The 21,364-nt window shown below is 48.2% G+C and overlaps 5 protein-coding genes across 6 annotated transcripts; 4 read left to right on the plus strand and 1 right to left on the minus strand.

Annotated features, from left to right (window-relative positions):
• Positions 1–48: 48 nt before the first annotated feature.
• On the minus strand, positions 49–20,687 carry LOC105287694 (pseudouridine-metabolizing bifunctional protein C1861.05). Of its 2 annotated transcripts, XM_011353402.3 has the most exons (9): positions 19,891–20,687; positions 18,955–19,317; positions 18,515–18,854; positions 18,315–18,448; positions 18,105–18,164; positions 7,510–7,715; positions 7,219–7,418; positions 581–822; positions 49–490 (listed from the first exon to the last, which is right to left on the minus strand). In XM_011353402.3, exons 1-9 carry the CDS (start codon positions 20,137–20,139, stop codon positions 194–196), a joined length of 2,091 nt encoding a protein of 696 aa, XP_011351704.1. In that variant the 5' UTR covers positions 20,140–20,687; the 3' UTR covers positions 49–193. The 2 variants fall into 2 exon arrangements, with proteins under 2 accessions (XP_011351704.1, XP_011351703.1); XM_011353401.3 differs by having other exon boundaries at positions 49–822.
• LOC105287690 lies at positions 1,045–2,422 on the plus strand. Its single transcript, XM_011353397.3, has 2 exons — positions 1,045–1,276; positions 1,399–2,422. The coding sequence occupies exons 1-2, from the start codon at positions 1,141–1,143 to the stop codon at positions 1,899–1,901; spliced, it is 639 nt and encodes a 212-aa protein (XP_011351699.1). The 5' UTR covers positions 1,045–1,140; the 3' UTR covers positions 1,902–2,422.
• On the plus strand, positions 3,488–5,019 carry LOC105287691. The gene is made up of 2 exons (XM_011353398.3): positions 3,488–3,886; positions 4,165–5,019. The coding sequence occupies exons 1-2, from the start codon at positions 3,610–3,612 to the stop codon at positions 4,551–4,553; spliced, it is 666 nt and encodes a 221-aa protein (XP_011351700.1). The 5' UTR covers positions 3,488–3,609; the 3' UTR covers positions 4,554–5,019.
• LOC105287692 lies at positions 5,681–7,185 on the plus strand. Its single transcript, XM_011353399.2, has 4 exons — positions 5,681–5,863; positions 5,944–6,010; positions 6,127–6,464; positions 6,540–7,185. Exons 1-4 carry the CDS (start codon positions 5,827–5,829, stop codon positions 6,800–6,802), a joined length of 705 nt encoding a protein of 234 aa, XP_011351701.1. The 5' UTR covers positions 5,681–5,826; the 3' UTR covers positions 6,803–7,185.
• LOC105287693 lies at positions 12,876–17,974 on the plus strand. The gene is made up of 3 exons (XM_011353400.3): positions 12,876–13,599; positions 13,700–14,141; positions 14,229–17,974. Exons 1-3 carry the CDS (start codon positions 12,910–12,912, stop codon positions 14,531–14,533), a joined length of 1,437 nt encoding a protein of 478 aa, XP_011351702.1. The 5' UTR covers positions 12,876–12,909; the 3' UTR covers positions 14,534–17,974.
• Positions 20,688–21,364: the final 677 nt, after the last annotated feature.

The following is a 21,364-nucleotide window of genomic DNA, read 5'->3' on the forward strand; positions in this document are numbered from 1 at the left end:
TGTAAAAAGGCAGCGTAGTGATAGCAACAGTAGTAGCAGCCGTAGCAGTAGAAAATATATATATATTTATTCTTACAAAGTATATATATATATATATATATATATAAGAAATATACAACGTCATAAAGTCGCAACGCTGTTGAGTCAAAAAGATAAGATACGTATATAAAACAAAGTTACACACGCGTGTTAATTACAATTGATTATCACTGGAGAGTTCCGCGAGCGTTTGTGGAACCGCGTCGAGGGAGCTCAATGAGAGCGCAGCGGTTTTTAAAGCGAGCGAGACGCAACCGCTCTCGTCCAGATTGCGGTGAATTCCGCAAATGATCCCGGCAGCGAGACAATCGCCGCAGCCGCTCACGCTGAGTATCTCGCTGGATTTTGCGTGATCCGCCACGGGATAGAGTCGTGACGCGATCGACGAACCGGCGACCAGTCGGCCGCTCTCGTCGTAGAAGGGCTCGCTCTGCGAGGCTTTCCGTGTCACCTGCGAAAAGTGGAACGCTAGAGAAAAAGGTCGATAAATGAGCAACGTTCTCGGCGCCGCTTCGCGAGATGAAAATTCTGCGACACGAACCACGACTCCCTGCGATCCCAGAGTAGCGATCACGACCGGAACGTGCTCGTGCTCGACCAATCGTTCGGAGATGCCTCTCGCGGTCGCGAGGCTCTCGGTTCCGCCGACCGAGATGTCCAGGTATTCGCCGATCGCTTTCAGCTCGTTCAGATTGGGTGATACGAAGTGCAGCACGTTTTTCCACCGCGCCCCGGCCTCGAATATCTTCGCCGCCAGTCGAACGTCCGTGGGCTCGTACCAAACTGTGGAAGAAGATCGTTGCGTCAAAAGACATGTTTTTCTTTTCTTTTCTCGGTCGATTTCTCGAAGAGACCCATCCTTTCGTTGGCGCGATTCGAGCTTTTTTGCTGCCGAAAATTTGAAAGGGCGACGCAGAACGCGGGACACGCAACGCCCTCTAACGTCAGCACGCCGAGGTAGGCGCGACCGAACGCCGACCCTGCGTCGTAAACCAGCGTAGACGGACGTCGCGTTCGACGATTGCGTGTTTCTTTTTCGCTCCCGTCCGCCGTCGCGTGTCCATCGTACGCTCTCGCGGCGCGTAACGAACGGCGAGTGCGATGGGAAAGACGAAGACGGGCAGGACCGCCGTCGCGTGCACGGCGGTGGCGTTCGTTCTAGTGGTCATCGCCTTCACCACGCCCAACTGGCTGGAGACCGACGGCAAACTGGACAATCCGCAGTTCGTCAAGATCGGTAAGACGAAAACGAAATCGGTCATCTCGCGCGCTGCTCCGAGCGTAACAATCCTGCACGGCGAGATCGGCCGTCAGCCTGGAGCTTCGTAAACGTTACGACGGCGTCTGACGTCATTGCAGGTCTCTGGCAGGTGTGCTTCCAAGGATTCCAGGACCCGCGTCACCTCTACGACACCAGGTTCTACGGCTGCTGGTGGGTGTTCGAGGAGGAATACTACATTATACACGACATCCTGCTGCCCGACTTCTTCGTCGCGACGCAGTTCTTCTTCACGCTGTGCCTGACGCTGCTGCTGATCGGTACTTTCCTGACCATCACGTACACCTGCTGTTCTCGGCAGCACGACAAGTTCCAGCTGCTTCTGTGGGCAACCGGTGGCAATCTGACCCTAGCCGGAGTATGCGGTGTCATATCGGTAATCATATTCGGTGCCAGAGGCGACGGAAGGGACTGGATGCCCAATTGGGAGCACAACGACATAGGCTGGTCGTACGCTCTGGCAGTGGTGGGCAGTGTCACCCTGATTGCCGCCGGGATCCTGTTTCTGATCGAAGGCCGCAGGCACAGGAAACGCCAGGAGCGAATATTGAAGGACGAACAAAAGACGCACACGACCATCTAGCACATATTTACCTAGGCGTGGCATTCTCGCGATGCATGCGTGTGCCCCGAGACACGTGGAAGCGAATCTGAATAATCGATCATTGAACAACGGACGAATCTCTGAACTTTGTTACTTGTATTTTATATTTTATATATTCATACGGCTTAGACTGCGGCCTGCGTTTTTTGTAACATTATATTAAATATTAACGTAAGACATAACGTATTTTAGATAGACTAAGAGCCGCGCCGAGCCGTTTTGAGATTATCCTCGCTCTCGTTTACGACGAGACACTTGGAGTCGTACAAAAAATAGAGAGCTATGCTTACATGTTTTAAACTAAATTTATCAATGTCAATGTCGAACGCACATTTGATATAATCCGTCCATTACGTCACATCTACATCGTTATTGTAAGAACGTGTCTAGAGACTAATTTTTGTACACGTTTGCAAGGGCGATTAACGTTATGAGGGAAACAAACATCTGTCATTTGCATACTGCGTATACAGTAGGCAAGAAACGATTCAATAAAAAAATTTTCCTAACTGCTGTTGTAATTCGGACGTTAACGTCGCGCACCGTAATAATCCCGGAATCCGGCGAGTCCGCGTATTACGGGCATACCTGTGCGCAGTGACCCACTTTGTTCTCACACTGCGGCAACTATTCATGCTAAATTACGAGACGACGACGTTCGGTCCCTCGCATACGCACGCGATGTTGCGAGGAAGCGTCCGCGTCCGAGTCGTTGGCCTAATTCAGATTCTATTTTAATCGACCGCGCGGAATTCTCCGCAGTCGCGTCGATCGTTGCAGTGCGCGCGAACGCGTCATCGTAAACCGCGCATAACGACGAGATCTCCTTGTATAATAACGGCTGACTATCCCGATCATTCAAGGAATCTCGTTGATGACTGGTCGACGAGTATTCTTGATGATACGATCGGTCGCTTGCCGATTAACAAATTTATGAACATGAATCGCGAGATACGCTACTCGTGCTTCAATCGCGAAGAAGGCCGGAAGGACGAGAGAGAGAGACAGATGTATAGCCGCGCCGATGAAAAGAATTTTTGCATTCTCATCGACGCTATTCAGCCTTAGAAACGCTTATTCGCGGTCCGCTTGCGTCCTACAGGATCAAGGCTGTAACGCGATCATGAGCGGAGAAACGCATATGAATAAGACGTGACACATGGTGACACACGCACCTTGATAGACCAACGCCGTACGTAAAAAAAGGGATAGACGAGACTGCAGAGTTTCGTCGTGTAATTTCTGATCTGCAAAATGCCACAAATCGTAAAACTTGCTCGTCTCGGCGTAATTGAAGTTAACATTAGCAAGATTAGTTGGTAATTGAAGTCCATCTTTCCCTCTTTTGATAGCAAAGAAACTTTTACGGTAGAGTTGCATCCGCTGGATGGAGGAAGAGAGACGATGTACACCGTGAAAAGTACTCGTCGCTTGGGGGTTCCCTCGTCGGTGTGGACGGCCCTGCGGGCGGGGACGCGGCGACGGTTACGTTACGATTCGCGCGTGGTTCGAGGTGAGATCAGGTTGAGCTGGGTACGAGCACTCGCTCCGCCAATAACGCGAGCGCTTGGGTGTGGTTATTAGTGCCGTGGGACCGTCAGGTAGGAGCACAGGCTTTCATGAGACTGCTGTAACTTTCGCTGAACGCAGGCGGTCCGGGTGTCACGTCTGAGCTGACCGGAGCGACATGAAGAAGCGCAGCTTGTCCGGCAACGTCGGCGTCGGCGTGTTCCTGCTGGCGTTCCTGTGCGTGTGCGTCGCATTTGGCACGCCCGCGTGGCTGGTGAGCGACCCGAGGATCATCGGGGCGCAGCTCGACCGACTCGGCCTCTGGCGACACTGCTTCAGGTCGCTGCCGAATCCCCAGGAGTCCGACGCGCCCAAGCGCTTCTTCGTCGGCTGCAGATGGGTCTACGATCCGTTCACCGCGGGCTACTCCGAGATCCGTGGATTCCTGCTGCCTCGTGAGTATCCGACGCGCTCGCGTCACACGTTCGGCGTGTTTTCTCACAATCTCGGAGGTGAAACTTAATTATTTCCTCACTGTGGACAGGTGATTATCATACATCACAAAAGGTTCTTTTCTCGCGTGTAAAATAATAATCGAGATAGATTAAAAGGGAAAGAAAAACCACCTGTCGATGATGTTGAGTGTAGAGAAAAACTTGCTTGAACGAGTAAAGCGTGCTATGTTGTCTTCGAGTTGGAGCATGCTAAAATAGTAACATGTCTCGTTTCGCAGCGTTCATGATAGCCACCCAAGTGTTCTTCACGCTGTGCTTCCTACTGGGCCTGATATCGTTCTGCCTGATACTGCTCTTCACCCTGTGCTGCGACCCAGAGCGCAAGAGATACATCGAACTGATAAGCACCATCGGTTACTTGACGCTGGCGAGTGGTCTCAGCGGTGCATTGGCGGTCATCATATTCGCCTGCCTCGGGAACGCCGACGGCTGGATGCCCGGACACGCGAATAATTATCTGGGGTGGTCGTTCGCCCTGGGCGTCATAGGCAGCGTGCTGACGCTGATCGCGAGCGGTCTCTTCCTGGTGGAGGCAAACGTGCAACGAAAGAAACGCAATTACCTGAAGGAATCTCAAACTCGCTTTCAGCTCGAATCTCGTGCCTGAACGAACGAGTCGCATTTAGCGCGTTTAGCACTGACAAATTCGTAGCAACATTCCGTCCACAAGGTGCAACTCTCTTACTCTTAATGTATCTTTCCGCGAAACGTGTACAAAAGTTGATCTGTATTAATTTAAGCCTAGGCTAAAATACGTAAGTTTTTTGCTATTTTTATATGGCGTTTTGTACCTCGTACGCTCTTCGTACACTCTTTGAGCAGTCGGAAATTATTTACCTGTACGAGAACTTGAGACGATGATATTATTATACGTAATAGCGTCATTCACAATTTACTCATTCCCGATGTATTCATTGACAGAATGACGCGTAATTCGCTCGAGCGACAAGATTTCACAGAAACTGGAAACGAGCGCTCAGAAGCGATCATGGTTTCCCTGCTTCAGAGCGAATTACGCCATAATCTGTACATTGTATCTATATATATATAAATACACATATGTTTACTGCTAAGTTTATGCACAAAATATCTGACGATCGCACAACGTAGCGATATATCTTCTCTAACACGGATAGACATCCGAGGAAGTGGCTGTTTTAAGGGGAAGCTGGAGTTGCTAGTGAACTATTTTTTCACTATAGCGATGGTAATTGCAGTTTCGAAAATTCTCTTTATTGTTTGTGCAGAATAAAAAATCCTTTTCCACAAATGAAGTATAGATAGAAAGAAAGTCCGCTCTACAGGACTTTATATTCAAAATGAAAAAAAGTTAAAAACTTGCATTTGTCTTTTCTAACTTTTTTCCATTTTGAATATAAAGTCCTGTAGAGCGGACTTTCTTTCTATCTATACTTCATTTGTGGAAAAGGATTTTTTATTCTGCACAAGCGATAAAGAGAATTTTCGAAACTGCAATTACCATCGCTATAGTGAAAAAATAGTTCACTACTAGCAGCTCCAGCATCCCCTTAACAGAGAAAGGGAGAGAAATTGTAATAAATCTCGCATTTGACAAACTATCGTGTAATCCGTGATTCAGCCACCTTTTCTTTGCGCCTCCTGAAATTCGCTTTAAACCTCTAAATTGCGTCTCTCGAAAAAGGACACTGTCGCATTGTTGTTGGATGGTTAGACACCCCTGAGATCAGGTGTACCAATTTTTGGTTTCGGTGAACGGCACGGTTGGCGGCAATGGCGGAACGATGCAAGGTGTGGCGAGTGCTTGGCTGACCGAGTGCGACGACAAACGAAAAAACAATAATTGACATCGACCATCCGAACGATTTCGCGTGAATCTTTCAAAGAAAGACACGCTCGCCATGTCGGTGGACAAGCAAGAGTACCATAGAGCGTCGAGTGAGTAAACGAAACATTCACCATCCAAGTTTTGTCCTCTCCGACTAACCTGCACTAATCGCTTTCGTTCTCCTCGATAGACGCCGTCGTCTTCGGCGGAGGACTCACGTTCGTGGCTCTCTTTCTCCTGATGATGGCCTTCATAAGGTAATTAGCAGTCATCTCTATCCGCTCTAGCTCTGTCTCTACCTATCAGGCTTCATTCTTATCGAGCTTGCGAGAATAGTACTCCGCTAGTGCATTGCTCTTCCTGTTTGTTTTAGTCCCTATTGGATCGAGTCGTATCAGGAAACGTTCAGCAACTTCAAGCACATGGGACTTTGGGAGTATTGCTTCGAGCAGTTCCGCTATCCCTACTACCAATTCGACAAGCAGTTTGACGGCTGCCATCACATCTTCTCGCAAGAGTACTACGTGATAAGAGAGTGGCTGCTACCGGTTTGGCTCATGATCGTGCAGGCGTTTGTCACTCTGTCGCTGCTGCTGTCCTGTTTCGCCTTTCTCGTGATAATTCTCATTTGGATACGCTGGCCACTCAGATTCGTTCTACATTACGAATGGATCCTGTCGTCGGTTGCATTCGTGTGCGACGCAGTAACTGGTAAATGAACTTTTCTACTACGAGCGGCCGGAAGAGAGATCGCAATTTTCTCACGCAAATGCTCCTTTGTTCCAGCCGGACTTCTCTTCCTGGCGGTGTCTATATTCGGCGGACAATGCTGGCGTCGCGACTGGCTGATGTATCCGAATTTCAATCACCTGTCGTGGTCGTACGGTCTCGCAGTCATATCGTTCATGATTCACACGTTTGCCGCGTTCTTCCTGTACTTGGACGCGCGGACCGGCTACAGATTGCGCAAGGAGTCGCGCAATCTGGTGATGCAGATGCAGCCAAATCCTCAGTCGCATCACGGACCACCGCGAAGCGGATATATATAATGACATCGAATTGATTTCGATACACGAGCTGAAAATCAGTTTCTCTCTCGAGGACAACTGCCTACCTGAGCATGGCCTTAGTCTCCGTCCAAACGTATGTTTTCAACGACGTGTTTACTCGATACAACTCCAATCGAGACGAGAAAATTATTTACAAATCTTGTCTAATTAACTTGTATTCCATTATTTTAAATTAATCTACTCGAACGTAAGTAAATAATATATCCGTCCATTGTTCGACTTATTGTATTATTTAGATAAATTTTTATATCACGAATTTTATTATTTAGATATTACATGTATTATATAATATATTATAAGTGCCTTGTACGATAATCAGAATCTCGTATCGTTAATAAACGAGGAATATTCTTTTTCGTAAACAAGCGAAGATGGATGCAAAAATTCCTACTTACCCGGGACATTCGCCTGCGACGCGATGTCGAGCACACAGCGCATAGTGTCCAAGGGGGTATTTCCGTCGAGAACGATGATACTGGCTTCCTCGAGATGCGACTGCCGTTCCTTTATCAACTCTGGAGCGATCGCGGCGAAGGATTCCATTTCGCTGACGTTGAAATAACACTCGCCATTGACGTCCACTATCACTGTGAACCTGTAACATCAGTGCTGAGTGGAATCGTGTGTTTGACCGTCTCGATCGTTACGCGTTACTCAGACAACGTAGCGGCAAGATTACGACGTACCTCGCGGTATTCACGTCCGACATCCGTTTCACCGTTTTGCCGCCAGCTCCTAGACCCTCGAGAATAATCTTTCCGTACTCGTCGTGGCCAACGACGGATATCAGACGCGTATTTTCCATGCCGAGTTTGATTAGCGCGTCCGCGACGTTTCGGCCGACTCCGCCGCAGCTGTGCCTGCTTCGCCCGGCATGCGTTCTGCCGTCGTTCTGAAAACGTTCACAATTTCTGTAGCAGCATTCAGATGTACAGATTCACAATTCAATTATTCCATACGATATAGAGTCACGAAAGTACCCTTCAACTTGTGTCAAGTGAAAGAGAACGCGCGCATCCTCGGAGAAACGTAAGAAACGAAAGAACTTTTCTCGCCGCGAGAGGTGCTTACTTTGGCGCGTTCCTCTCTCTTCTGCTTTAGGAACATGATTCGATTATGCACGTGGAGCATTCGCTCGGAGCGAAATACTTGAGACAAGCATGCGGGACAACCTACTACCACAGTAATGTGTGATGGTGTTGGTTCCTTCTACTGACCCCTTTACCGTTCTATACAGGGTGTCCCGGGTTTTAACCGACAAACTGCGGGAGCATATTCTACTAGTGGAAATAAGAAAAAATTCTTATATCGAGTTTGCTTAGAAATGCTTTATTACAAAGTTATAAACCAATATTGAAAAGAAATATGAGATAAGTAACAACGGAACATAGTGTAGAATTTGCAAGGTCGAAGATGTTTATGTTATGTGTATTCACATGTATTCATGTTCACTATGTTGAAACGATTCAGTATGATTGTTACTTTCACAACAGTAGCTGTTAGATTTCAATCGTCGTGTCAACTAGCAATTACTATCAGAATGCCAAAAGTGTTTTCAGATGAGGAATACACTGATATTCATTTCGTGTACGGATTCTGTGACGGAAATGCACGAGCTGCCGTACGAGAGTATCAACGTAGATTTCCTAACAGGAGAGTACCAGATAGATTTAAAGCAACGAATTACTAATTCAGTTACTGAGATGCAACAAAATTTTCAGGAATGTCGTACCGTAACAAATTCTGTACTACGTCGATGTCTAGCTTGTATCGATGTGCAAGGACAACATTTTGAAATGCGTCACTAAATCATTGCGTAGATAATTTTTATTTTTGTGAAAAAATCCGTTGTTACTTATCTCATATTTCTTTTCAATATTGGTTTATAACTTTGTAATAAAGCATTTCTAAGCAAACTCGATATAAGAATTTTTTCTTATTTCCACTAGTAGAATATGCTCCCGCAGTTTGTCGGTTAAAACCCGGGACACCCTGTATATCTGTATAACGTACATGTACAACGTATAGAGTAGGGCTCGCTATTATACGTTTAAACGGAAACACGTTTACACGTATAATTAGCATATCTGTTCATTAGAAACGTTTTCCCGAATATACGTGTTTTAAGGTATTATACGTATAAACGGAAAACGTTTACACGTATATTAAACGTTTATCTGTTTATAATCGCGCATTACGTATAAACATTTTTCTACAAGTAAATATTTTTCTCCACCTCTTATTTTTAATTTCATTGGCTCGTCATTGGCTTGTCATTGACGTTACACCAAGTCGACGACGACGACGACGGCGACAACGTTGCACCACGTCGACGACGAAGACGACGAGGACGACGACGACGTTACACCACGAGGATAACACAAGCTGAAATTGGTTGCATGTAGTCGATTACCGCATAATTTCAAGTTATTGACCTTCGAAGACTACTTCACATCTTCGAAGCTTCGATCCTTAATTCGTATAATAAACGTATAATAATCGTATAATAAACGTTTACCCACAAGTAAACGTTTTTCTGGAAATAAGTGTAAACGGATAAACGTTTAACGTTTACACGTATATTCGATAAACAAAATAAAATCAGAGCCCTAGTATAACGTGTGTAACTAATGCCTATGTATGTCTATGTATACAATGCTGTTTCCTTCTTCTCTTTCTCGCATATTTACTACATCCAATAGTAATAACCTGGGCTTTCTGATCTTCCCCCAATTCTCTCTGCTGCCTCAACTCTATTCCGACTCGACTTTGTGGTTGGGGCTCCGCGCGCCCCTACAAACAACTCATCGATCAAACCCGCTACTTCTCACTGACAATGCTTCGTTTCGATTAGAGATAATTCCAAAGATTCCTTTTACGCGGAGCAAATCGATGATACGGAAAACAGAAATGTGTCTCTATAAAGGGCCTGAAAAGCACCATCAAGCGCGTTCACCTTGCGCCCATCCTTGCCCGCCCTTACGCTCTCCTTCGCACGTTCTCTCTCCGTCAGTCCGTCTCCGGCGCGGCGGCGCCTTCTCCTCCTCCACCACCTCTTCCTCCTCCTCTTCGATTCTCGCGTCGTCGTCCGTCGCCAGTGCGGTTGCCCACCTCGACCGTTGTTCAGAGCCACCCTTCGGTCTGCATCCCCTCGGCGCCGCGTACAATTCTCGACGAGCAGACGGACGGACAGGCAGAGGAAGGCGGAAAGAAAGAGTACAAGAGAAAGAGAAAGTCGCGCGCGTCCAGCGTAACGTGCGACATCGTCTTCTTCATGCACCGGGCGTGCAGAGCAAAGAGTATCGCGGACACGGTATTGCAACGACGCTAGCTGGTCGCGCGCACGAGCTCTCGAGCCTGCGTGATCCGCGGCAGTGAGGATCGCGTCGCGCCGTGCTACGAGACGAGAACGACACGCGCTGCGGCTTGACGGCGGCCTTGCATTGTCCGCGGACCGTGCGGCAGCAGGAGCATCCACCGGGAGCAGTTTGACGGGGTGCGTTACCGCCAGTGTTTGGTGCCGCGAGTGACACGCGGCTATCGGACGCATGACGAGGAAACGAGGACGCTGAAGGTGACAGGCATGAACGACGAGGACATTGCTGAGGACCGTCGCGGCGATGCCCGAAGTGGAAGTGGTGCTACGAGCACGAGGACGACGACGACGACGACCACGTTCCCCGTGTACGCCACCACCGCCATATGGTCGGCCCGATTGACAACGCCCGGTCGCAGCGTGATCCGCGATCACGGCGAGCAATCGCGCCTCCGTGACCCGCGTACGTGGTAGGTGCCGATCGACAATGTGAACTCTACGTCGTGCACCACGTCCGAGGTCAGCAACGCAGGGAGACGCGCGGCTCAGCTGCGCTCCGAACGAACCCCCGATCCTTGAAGGCGCATTTGCCTGCGTCGTCCCGCGCCTCTGCGCTGAACAATCGCAAGGGAATCGAGTTCATCGGATCCTGTACAAAAGTCGCTTGTTCCCTTCCGAAATAAAGGACTCGTCGCAAAGGACGAGGATCGCGAGGACCGAGACTCGTCCCGCAGAAAGAGGACCGTCTCTGACACCGCGCGTACTCTTCGTCGACTCGAAGGAAGGAATCCTATGCAGAGGTGCGTATAACCGAGATCGAATCGGCTGATCGCTCAGTGCCGTTACCCTTCAATTCCGATTCTTTACCGTTTAACGCAAACGCGTATCTCCTCGTCGCATTTGCGATTAATGTAACGCCGGTGCGTGCGGCATCTCTCGCCGTTGCATGTCGAAAATAGGACGAAACGTTCGCGATAAATTCCTTCGGGAAGGTCGGGAGGAAGAGATTGCATAACGCCACGCTCCCTCCCTACATCCGTCGCCACTTTCCAGCCTACCCATCTCCTCCTCGTTCACCTCCCCTATCTGTCGTGCGCGCGCGCGCACGCTTTCTCGTCGTCCTTCTCTCCTATAGCTTTTTCGTGCGCTTCTTTCTCGTTGATATGTCACTCGTTTCGATATCTAATTAAAGACTATTCGATAATCTTTTTTTATCGTCGTCAGTTCGCTTGTTCTGGCGACAGGTCTCCCTCGTCCCTCGCTCCGGTATCCGGCGTCTAGAAAGAATCGCACGCGGTATCGGGCGACATCGATCCGCGCGCGCCTCTTCTCCCTTTTTCTCCATCGTAAAATTATGTAAAGAGTAGGTAGTATCCGAAACGTCGGTCCAAGACGTCCGCTGGCCAGCCGCAGACGCTGAGAATCGTTTCTGCAGTACGCGTCGAAAGGTAACGTGTAGTTCCCTCTTTCCCTCCCCCTCTTTCTCTCTCCTACCCTCGTTCCTTCGTACACTCCACCTCGCTCGCGTTCATCGTCGTAGCTGTCGTTGTCATCTCGGTGTAGAGCGCGCGCTAGCGCGCAGGGTTCGGACGATCGATGGGCCCTTACCTCTCTCTCGCTCCTCCGTGTTTTCCTTGTAATGCGCCACTCGCGGCAGCCTACGTGCGACGCCGAGTACCGATGCATGGAAACGGGAGCACGTTTTGGCGCATCGCTCCGGTCTCCTGTTGGCGGAATGTCTCCGTCACGAGAATCATTTCGAAATGGCTGCCTCGTAGAACGTCCGCCTCGACATCGTCCTCCTCTCGTTTCTCCGTGTTCTCCCCTTTTCTCTTTCTGTTTGCAATTTTCATTCTTCTTCCTCATGTTTCGTCATTCTTTTCCGCGCTCATTCGACACGTAATTTGTTTCGTTTCCTTTATGCTTCACGCCGGGAGCACGTCAGAGCATGCCGATACACTCTGTATATATTCTCCCTCTATCTTGCGCGATTTATCTACGTTCCTCCTCGGCGAAGCTACATAAAGCTAGGCGGCAGAGGATCGATAAATAGAATCGCCTATCGCACGCTACAATTGTCAGAAAGAAATACAATTCGTCGAGCTGCACGCAAGCCTCCTGACATTATCGCCCTCGGCTCGAAATGCACGCACGTTGAATTCCGCGCTCCTCGTGTCCTCGTTAAACCGTCTGCCGGTGCGATGCGGCAGACTCGGATGCTCGAAAGTCGTGGGAAAATGTTTTCCAATCCTAAAACCGAGGAATCCGTGCTGATCGAAAAATACCGTATGACAAGATTTGGCAATTCCTACGAGGAAGATACATCTCTTACGTTTCTCTCATTTTTCTGTGTGTTCCCGCAGGAGAATCGTCGCTCGCTGTTATCGGAACACCGAGGAACACCGTCATCGCATCGCTCAACGTGCACGAGAACGACGGCGGCGGCGGCGGCGACGGCGACGACGATTATTAGGGGGTGACACGAGCAGGAAAACCATGAGTGCTACAACGAACGACCTTCCGGTGCGGCGGTGCAGCGCAACGTGCCTCGCGTGACTCGTGTCGGTCTCGAGCAGAGAATCGGCCTTTTCTCCGTTTCCTTCTCCTCCACCGCGGTGTTGAAGGTACCATCGCGGCAGTGGCGGCGGCGGCAGTTCTACCCACCAACAACGGTGCAACGCGCTAGCCCGTCTCTCCCACTCGGCCCCCTATATCCGCAGGGGTTACAATCCTTACGACGAGGACACGCACACCAGGGTGGCACGATAGTATGACGGTGATGCTGCTGCAACGTTCAGTCACCCCGCAGTCGACGCACAGCCAAAAGACAGCGACCAAAGACTGCAGCGCGAAGCCGCCCTTTCTCTTTCTACTGGATGACCGTGAAGAACATCGGCACTCGACCGACACCAACACCACGGCCACTACAAATAACAACAACAATAACAACAATAATAACAATATCAACAATAACAATAATAATTTCTTAAAGAGGGGCGCCCAGAGGAGCAGCAGCTGCGATCACGTCGCCGACGAGGCGCCGGCGTCGGTGACGTCCCAACGGCTCGCCGGCGGTGGTCAGGACGTCGCGATGCGATATTACCGCCTCTGGATCTACGCCTGTAACCTGGTGCTGCTCGGTAGCGCGGTCGGTTTCTCCGCCGCGGTGTCGCAGACCCTCCTGTTCACCAGCGATCCTCGCCGGTACGTGGTACCGGGTGTGCCTCACGCCTTCGACCTCACCGCGCTCTACGGCTACCTGGCCCTGGCGGCGCAGCTCGGTCTGGTGCAGATGCTCGGTTGTATCGCTGCCAGGCGGCTCAACGCCCGGTTGCTCAACATCTATTGGATAGTGCTGCTGGTATTGCTGTTTGGCGACGCCGTCATCGGGGTCGCCTGGATCTTCCGCTTCGAGAAGATGCGCGCCGAGCTCAGGCCAACGCTCAGGCTGCGTTTACAGGTGCGCGCGCGCGAATCTTGTCCTTCTTCCCGCGTTTCTTTCGTCGATCCGTAATACTAAATGTCCGAAACGGAATTGGAGCCTCTCTTTGCGTTTGCAGGTAGATTACGACAAGGAGCCGCGGTTCAGCGAGCAGTGGGACCGGCTGCAACGAGAATTCATGTGTTGCGGAGTGACCGGTCCGCGAGACTTTGGTTCCCGTTGGCCGCAGACTTGCTGCGCGACGAGCATCAACGCGAGCGACCCGTGCCAGCATCCGTACGGTCGCGGCTGCGAGGAGTCGCTCGTACGCTGGCTCAGGAAGACGGCCGATCTGCTGTTCGTCCTGGGCTTTTGCGTGATTGCTTTCGCCAAGCTCTGTTTCCTCGGTATACTGCGCTACGAGATACGGGAGATGATACAGAAGATACGGATGCTGCGGGAACCGCCACCGCCGGCCACGCCGTTCGCGCAACCACCCTTCTGCCAGATGGTGCCGGAAGCGGCGAGTAACGGCAGCATCGCCAGATGCGCGACTATGCCTAACACGGTCACACCTGTCGGTGCGTAAATCGTAACGCGTTTCTCCGAGACGCGTTTCTCGAAGAAGCATTTCCTCTGACTGATCTGATCATCTTTGTCGTTTCCAGGCAACGCGTCGCTGCTGTTACAATCGGAAGAGTGTAACCCCAGTAGACACCCGTTGCTGGCAAACAACCTGCAAGACGGCGGTGCCGACAGCGACACGAACAGTAATTGCGCGCTGATACTCGAGGAGACGACGCCGACTTCGGCGAGTAATCACAATAACTGCACGGCCGGCGGCGGCCACGAGAAGAGCAACGGCAACAACAACTACGAGATGCGCGAGTTCAACCGCAGGTTGCTGCTGTCGAACGGCGCCAGTCCGGGCACGGGCGTGAACGCGATGACCAGCCAGAGCAGGCGCACCTGACTATGGAGATGGTGGCGAAGCACCTCGAACCGTTTCCTGTACAGGAGTAACCGGCGCGCCGACATACCGCTGTACAAGTAAAACGAACAACCCACGTGCATCATTGTCTCGGGCGTTTGTTAATTTTTTTAAAGGGAGTAAGCACACGTACGTAGCGCGGGCTACTGACTGGCGCGAATCAAACGAATGGGAAACGTGGAAACACTGTCGTCGTCATCATCGTCGTCGACGCGATCAGCGAGGGAGGGACCGAGAACAACTTGTCTCTGTTCCGTTAGCTTCCAGTTTGCCGTGCTCCCCTTTAGCGCGATGACTCGCGCGACACCGAGGGAGACCGCGGCAATGATTCTTGGTGAGACACACACACACACGAGAGACCAAGTATTCGCGAATCGATATATCATGATGGAATTACATATTAAAACCAAAGACCAAATCAAAACATATACAATAGAAAGAAAGAAGAATAGAGAGAAAAAAACAGAGGAAGAAGAATATGTTCATTTTTGTAAGGCGAAACTCGCAAAGGGGAATCTACGGAGATCATTTAACAAAGTGCGCGAAGAAATGTCGTTGCTCTATGATTCCTTAATCAAGCGGCGAGCAATTCGTCCCGCGTGAAAGGCAGCGTCGAGAAACAGTTCTATTTACGGCCTCGTGCCGTTGCACGCATAGCAACCCCTGCGCTAATTTCGTCATCGTCGATCGTCAGTTATGCAGAGGAACGCTAACTAGAGGTGTACGCTAATTTTAAATGACCGTTAGAGAACAAGTAAAGTTTCTTTAGTCTCTCGATTCTTATGGACTTTACTCTTCGCGAGCTCTTTCCGCGGGGCTTTCGCCGCGTCCGCGCGCCGGAGTTGCGGGGTTGCTCGCTAACTGCCCGTAACTCTCGACACTTGGCAGGTGTACACCTTATACACACGTCTTTCCGTCCTCGCATGGTCGGTGTATAACCGGTGTTTGTAGACTTATTTTTAGTCGTAAGACGCTCCTTACGCTTCCCACCCTAAGAAAGCATCATCGATCGCGTCATCGACGTATGTACGAGACATTGTTCACCGTATCGTTCCCTTCGTGAGGTAGTGTGTCACAGCCGAGTGTAATTGCCATCGCACATAAATGATACAGGACGCTCGTTCCCATTCGGATTTCCATTCGAGTCGCCTACAGGTAACGACTTTGCGAACGAACGTACTTTGAGTTATTAGTCGGATCGCGGGATGACCCGTCCGAGACACGAGACATCTTGGCAGAGCGGCTCTTCAGCCACTCTAATAACCAACTAATCAGTAGTCATTTTATTTGGAAACCGCGGGATTCGGAGCTAGATTAAACTAAACTAAACTAACGCGACTCTCAGATGACTCACGACGATCAAGCAAGCGATTCCCCGATTGCTTTTGCATACGTACGTACACATGTAACGTCTAAATGATACGCGTCACACAAGTAGCTTGTACAAGATGCGTTCCTTGTAATTGGACTTCCATTGTTGGGCTGAGATAACGCATGCACGGTTGCGCCTGATCTCTGTCCACTCGAGATGATTTCTGTTCTCTCGCACGCCTCGCGAGCACGTCCGGTCAACTGGCGTCCCAATAATGGAGATCCGCCTTATAAGGTGACAAAGGCATAGCGTAACCGCTCGAGGTAATTGGCTTCCTAGCTAAGATTAAAGGAATCTTAGAGTTATACATTTACGCAGTGGGGATGCAATGATAATGGACTACAAGTATATACCAGCATATGTAATAGATAATACTAAGTGTCGATCGTCTGCTTAAGGAACAAATCGAAGCATTATCCTTGTTGAATGTTTGAGCGCACGTCTCCGCCAATGCTACCGAACGAGACGCTTCATACATCTGATCTGTCTGCCGCAGTTACGGATTTTACGTATCCCGAGGAATCTGACGTTTCACACACATCTCCGGTGTTTCACACGCGTTCTAATTACACTAGTCTGGACAACAGGGTAATTACTAATCACGGAAGGTTGCCTGAACGTTCTCCTAGGCCGCTATTAGCGAAGCGAGATACCATCATCCTTTCTTAATCAGACTATCGAATTATTGTTGAATGTAACGAGCTAATAACGTCGAAGCTTACACCTCGCAGACACACAGCCTCTGCCACTAAATGTACATAAAGATGTTATATACAGGAGATAGGAGATTATCGACCGTCGTTCTCTGCCTTTGTTTTTTCTTTTGTTTCTCCGAAGTTAACTAGTCGAAAGAAGATATGTCGGAAAAGCGAAACGCGTACGAAATTGCCGAAAATTGTCGCTTTAGTTGTCAAACACACGTGCGTGTTAATATATCATCTACCGGAGAGAAGAAAAAAGGGGGGGAGAACAGAGAAACAAGAAGAAATTTCAGATTTGTACGTTGCATTCGGACGATATGTAAGTTCAAACGAGCGTAGCGTTAACGGATCGGATATTGAAAAGCGCGTAAGAGCAAAGCGAGTAAGAACGAAGAGAAAAGCGGAGGACAGGGAGCTTTGAATAGTGCCTGCTTAAGAAACCCAATTTATTATATCTCAAACAACCTAGGTATGATCAAACAATTTAGAGATTTGCGACGTTGCACGTTCAAACGATCCGAACGTCGGATCCGCCGACGAGAATCACGACGGTTCCCGCGGAGGACGCACTCATCCTCGAGGAAGGAGGAACAGGCGGATAAGAATTTGTACATTCTAGTGAAACCTTCCTTAGTCGAATTCACGTGCATCGACCAAGCTCACGATCGTGAGCGGCCGATCCACTTACATCGATAATCAACGTTTATACAGCACGAAACACAGAGAAACGGAAAGTTGAATTTTCCGTTCAGAATCGCGCGGCTGCTCGGCGTTCGGCTCGAACTTCTGTTCCTAACGCGCGTGCAACGTCGCGAATGACGCGTCTCCTAGAGCGATACCGAGTAGCGTACTGAGAAGAGAAGCGTATGCACACTTAAAGGCTTTGATTACTTTAATATTGTATAAAGGCCACACAACACACAACAAACGTACACACACGCACACGACGAACAAGCGTATCCGAAGACTGTTAGCGAGCAGAAGAACGGACGCTATATATATAAATTATACGATACGTAGCTACGTACGAGTCACGCTCGAGCTCAATAGCGCGGTTACGTTGGTGATGATCTTTTACGTTGTCGAGAATGAGGGGATCCTTCGTAAAATACCGTAAAAAGGAGAAGCAAGCTTGCGTACTCTGTATCCGATTGAGTTATACCGTAGATACGGCCGCCGTAAACTCAACGGCGTGTTTCATAGATTTGCTATTCTATACGAAGCGCGTTTGTTAAGGTACGTCACTCTTCCCCATTTTCCCTTCCCCACCCTTTACCTGCCCTTTACTATTATTACTCTACGCGAGATTTCCTATCATTTGATATTATTAAGTGTACATAAAAAGCAAAAGAACAAAAAATATGGAATTTATGATGGTAATTGTATATAAATACTGTTACTGTTCTACGATTACGTGTAATGTGAATACAAGAAGAATTGGTTATTTAGTATAATTTTGATTGTGAAATCTTTGACTCACGTTTATTCTCGGTTCCTTCACCTGCAGAACGGTGTCCAGGACTGCACCGCCGACCACTACCTAAACAAGATATCGGCAAAAACATAATATTTCAGCGTTATCTACCGAGATAACCGAGCGAGCATTTGTCGCGTTACGATAGTGCGTGTACTCAGTGCGACACGTTTTACGGTAAAATAATAATTCAAGAGATATTTCTTCGAGACTCACCGGTTTTCGTTTCGATAGAATCGATCGTGCGGGAGCGGATCCCGTGCAGAACGCGCGTCGAGATGTTTCATTAGAGATCAGGTTCGAGGCGATCTCAGCAGCGATTCTCGCGTTGTTTTCCACGAGGGCTATATCTGCAGACACGCGAATATTTTAATGACCGACGTTATCGCCATGTTTAATGTTGCAATTTCACTTACTCGCTTCTAGAGATTGGCCGCTCGTTATCTCGTTAAGCTCGCTCAGAAGGAAAGGCGTGACTCGTTTCCCCGTTACGTTCATGCTATTGGCTTTCCTCAAAGCCTCTGATATAGCAGACTCCACGATGACGGGTTGCAACGCGTGCTCCTCGGGAATGGAGACTGCAAACAGCACTCCTGTGTTAATGCCCAGTGCCCGTTGCGCTTCCAGAAGCGCGGCCGCCTCCTTGGCATTGGAAACTCTGCACGGCGCTTTGACCTTATCCACTGTCTCGGAACAATAGAAAGCTGGAAACTCGAGCGTCTCGCCAATTTTTATCACCGGTACCCCCTGTGTCTCCTGCAATATGTTCACGAGTCCATTTTTAGAAAGAAAATAGCGAATTATGCAAGTAACATTGGCGTAGTCAGAGGGGCATGCTTGCTTACCAGGTACCTACCAGGTACTCCAAGGTCCTGCCGATATCCAAGATGGATTTGACGCCAGAACAGACGACTGCTACCGGTGTACGTCCGAGTTCCGTTAAATCCGCGCTAACGTCGAAAGTCAGCTCAGCTCCCCTGTGAACACCACCGATACCACCTGTTGCCATTATGGGGATGTCTGCCGCGTGTGCGATTAACATTGTGGCACTGACCGTTGTACCACCGTTCAATTTACGCGACACGATGGAAGATATGTCTCTGCGTGAACACTTGGTGGTCCTGGTCGGGTCTGCTTTCGAAAGGATCTTCAACTGTTCATTATTTAATCCAATGTGTATCTTACCGTCTATGATGCCTATCGTTGCTGGTACAACACCCTGAAAAAGAGGGGAAAAATTTAGAAAGAGGGAGAGAAACAGGGTTTGACTTTAATTGCTTAGCTGTAGTACAATAGATTAATATTGTATATTGCAGCTACAATTTACTTGTATACTCAGCTTGACTGAATATGACTAAATACTGAATAGCTCTATGAATAAGTCTACGTTCAAAATTCTGCTAAAGAATCTCTTGCTTCTCAAAAATCTTGCAATTTAAGATATTTTTAGAGTATTTTGTTTATATGTTACAAGTAAAAATCGAATATACCAAAGTATTGGTGGTAGTAGATACTGATAAAAGTTTACTTAATTAAAATTGTTCTGCTTCAACACAAATTATAAAATAAAATTTTATAAAATTTCGAAAAATTTGTCACATTTCACGAATCTTTAAATTATGATATAATTACAAAATTTTGGAAGCTTAGCTAATCGTCAATTAATATAAAATACAAAACTATATATATACTATAAAGTAATTTAACTTTTAAAACTCATCTACTCATCATTTCTGCACGGTTAAATTAAACTGCTGGCAAGTTAATTACAGAAAGCGATTATCGTACGAACTTGTTTTCGGATCGCGTTCTCGACTCTCAGCGCGGTATTCAAATTATCGGGATACGGCATGCCATGCGTGACGATGGTCGATTCCAGTGCCACGATCGGCAACCCGTTCCTCCGAGCTGCCGCGACGTCATCCCCGTAAACGAGCGCGTGCCGGCCGGCATGGATCGATGCCCGATGGATCGCTGGCGCGCTGGATCGCTCGGTGCATAGTTTGCCGGCATAATTGCCCAATAGTCGTAAACGATGCATGTCGCGGGACGAGTGCGTCAACAACGAGCGTACGACACGCGAGGCACTCGCTCGTGCACTCCCTGGCCGTGCGATAAGGCAAACGAGATAACCCGCGCCTCATTTCGAGTACGGAGCGAGTCAGGATCAAGGGCATCGATCAGATCGATACCGGATGCGCTAACGCAACAAGACCGATAATCGGTCTTTTCCACCCATCATACTGGCAATGTCGAACGAGACGTTCAACGATCCATCGTCATTTGTTCTTGATTTTTAATGACAACCGACGAGAAAAGGTTCAAAGTTCCATTTAGTTTTGATCTTCATCTTCTTTTCGAGTATCGCCGTTGATGATGTAAACGTTAGATTGGATACGTAAAGTGGTCAACGCGCGGCACCCTTTGACTATATACCTATGGACCGCTAATGGGCAGCCATTGTGCGATCCAAGATCTCAGCGCCACCAGGTACCAACGGCCAAACCAAGAACTAATAATCATATATTTCGTGAACATTGTTTTAAGAATATAATATTCACATTCTCTTATACTGCAATATAAAACAAAATATTCATGGTCATTGTATTAATATGATTTTTTAAATGCTTTTTGAACAGTAAAATTGTTGCACTTTTCATGTTAAATTGCAAAATAACTTCAAATTCTTTTCTTACTTACGATAAAGCATTAGGTACATGAGAATGTAGTACAATAAAGTATACTTGAAAGGAAAAAATTAAGAAAATAAAAACGTAATCTTAAGAGACTAGAAATCAGTTTTATTATACACTAGCATCCCCCGTCACGCGGGCTTCGCCCGCGATATTACGTGTAGAATTAAATAAAAACACATTTTACCCCTTCTCACCCGTTAGGGGTGGAATTTCGGAAAACCCACCCTTAGTGAGCACCTACGTACTAGTAGGAATATACCCTTAAAATTTCAAGTCGATAGATGCAGTGGTTCGGACTGCACGTTGATGAGTCAGTGAGTGGTATTTGGCTTATATACAGGGTGTTTCCTAAGTAGGTAGACAAACTTAAGGAGGATATTCCTTGGCTTATTTTAAGAAGAAAAGGTCATATAAACATATGTCCTAAACTGCTTTGTTTTCCAAAAAAAGTACAGCACTGCAGTATCATGGCTGCAGGTGAACATTTTCAGCAGTTACTGTGATGTTATTATTTTTCTTTTTAGTTACTATTTTCTTTTTCGTTATAATTTTTCTTTTTGGTTACTATTG

This window comes from Ooceraea biroi, chromosome 5, assembly GCF_003672135.1.
Source record: "Ooceraea biroi isolate clonal line C1 chromosome 5, Obir_v5.4, whole genome shotgun sequence".
Lineage (NCBI taxonomy): Eukaryota > Metazoa > Arthropoda > Insecta > Hymenoptera > Formicidae > Ooceraea > Ooceraea biroi.

Excerpts from the sequence above, each read along its gene's own strand:
- LOC105287693 (XM_011353400.3), top strand. The coding sequence starts at position 12,910 with ATGACGGTGATGCTGCTGCAACGTTCAGTCACCCCGCAGTCGACGCAC. Across the intron at positions 13,600-13,699 it reads CGCTCAGGCTGCGTTTACAG|GTAGATTACGACAAGGAGCC; the intron begins GTGCGCGCGCGC and ends TTGCGTTTGCAG. Across the intron at positions 14,142-14,228 it reads TAACACGGTCACACCTGTCG|GCAACGCGTCGCTGCTGTTA; the intron begins GTGCGTAAATCG and ends TGTCGTTTCCAG.
- LOC105287691 (XM_011353398.3), top strand. The coding sequence starts at position 3,610 with ATGAAGAAGCGCAGCTTGTCCGGCAACGTCGGCGTCGGCGTGTTCCTG. Across the intron at positions 3,887-4,164 it reads CCGTGGATTCCTGCTGCCTC|CGTTCATGATAGCCACCCAA; the intron begins GTGAGTATCCGA and ends CTCGTTTCGCAG.
- LOC105287694 (XM_011353401.3), bottom strand. The coding sequence starts at position 20,139 with ATGCATCGTTTACGACTATTGGGCAATTATGCCGGCAAACTATGCACC. Across the intron at positions 18,855-18,954 it reads GCAGGACCTTGGAGTACCTG|GAGACACAGGGGGTACCGGT; the intron begins GTAGGTACCTGG and ends AACATATTGCAG. Across the intron at positions 823-7,218 it reads GTCGCAGGCGAATGTCCCGG|TTTGGTACGAGCCCACGGAC; the intron begins GTAAGTAGGAAT and ends CTTCTTCCACAG.
- LOC105287692 (XM_011353399.2), top strand. The coding sequence starts at position 5,827 with ATGTCGGTGGACAAGCAAGAGTACCATAGAGCGTCGA. Across the intron at positions 6,011-6,126 it reads CTGATGATGGCCTTCATAAG|TCCCTATTGGATCGAGTCGT; the intron begins GTAATTAGCAGT and ends TGTTTGTTTTAG. Across the intron at positions 6,465-6,539 it reads CGTGTGCGACGCAGTAACTG|CCGGACTTCTCTTCCTGGCG; the intron begins GTAAATGAACTT and ends CCTTTGTTCCAG.
- LOC105287690 (XM_011353397.3), top strand. The coding sequence starts at position 1,141 with ATGGGAAAGACGAAGACGGGCAGGACCGCCGTCGCGTGCACGGCGGTG. Across the intron at positions 1,277-1,398 it reads TCCGCAGTTCGTCAAGATCG|GTCTCTGGCAGGTGTGCTTC; the intron begins GTAAGACGAAAA and ends ACGTCATTGCAG.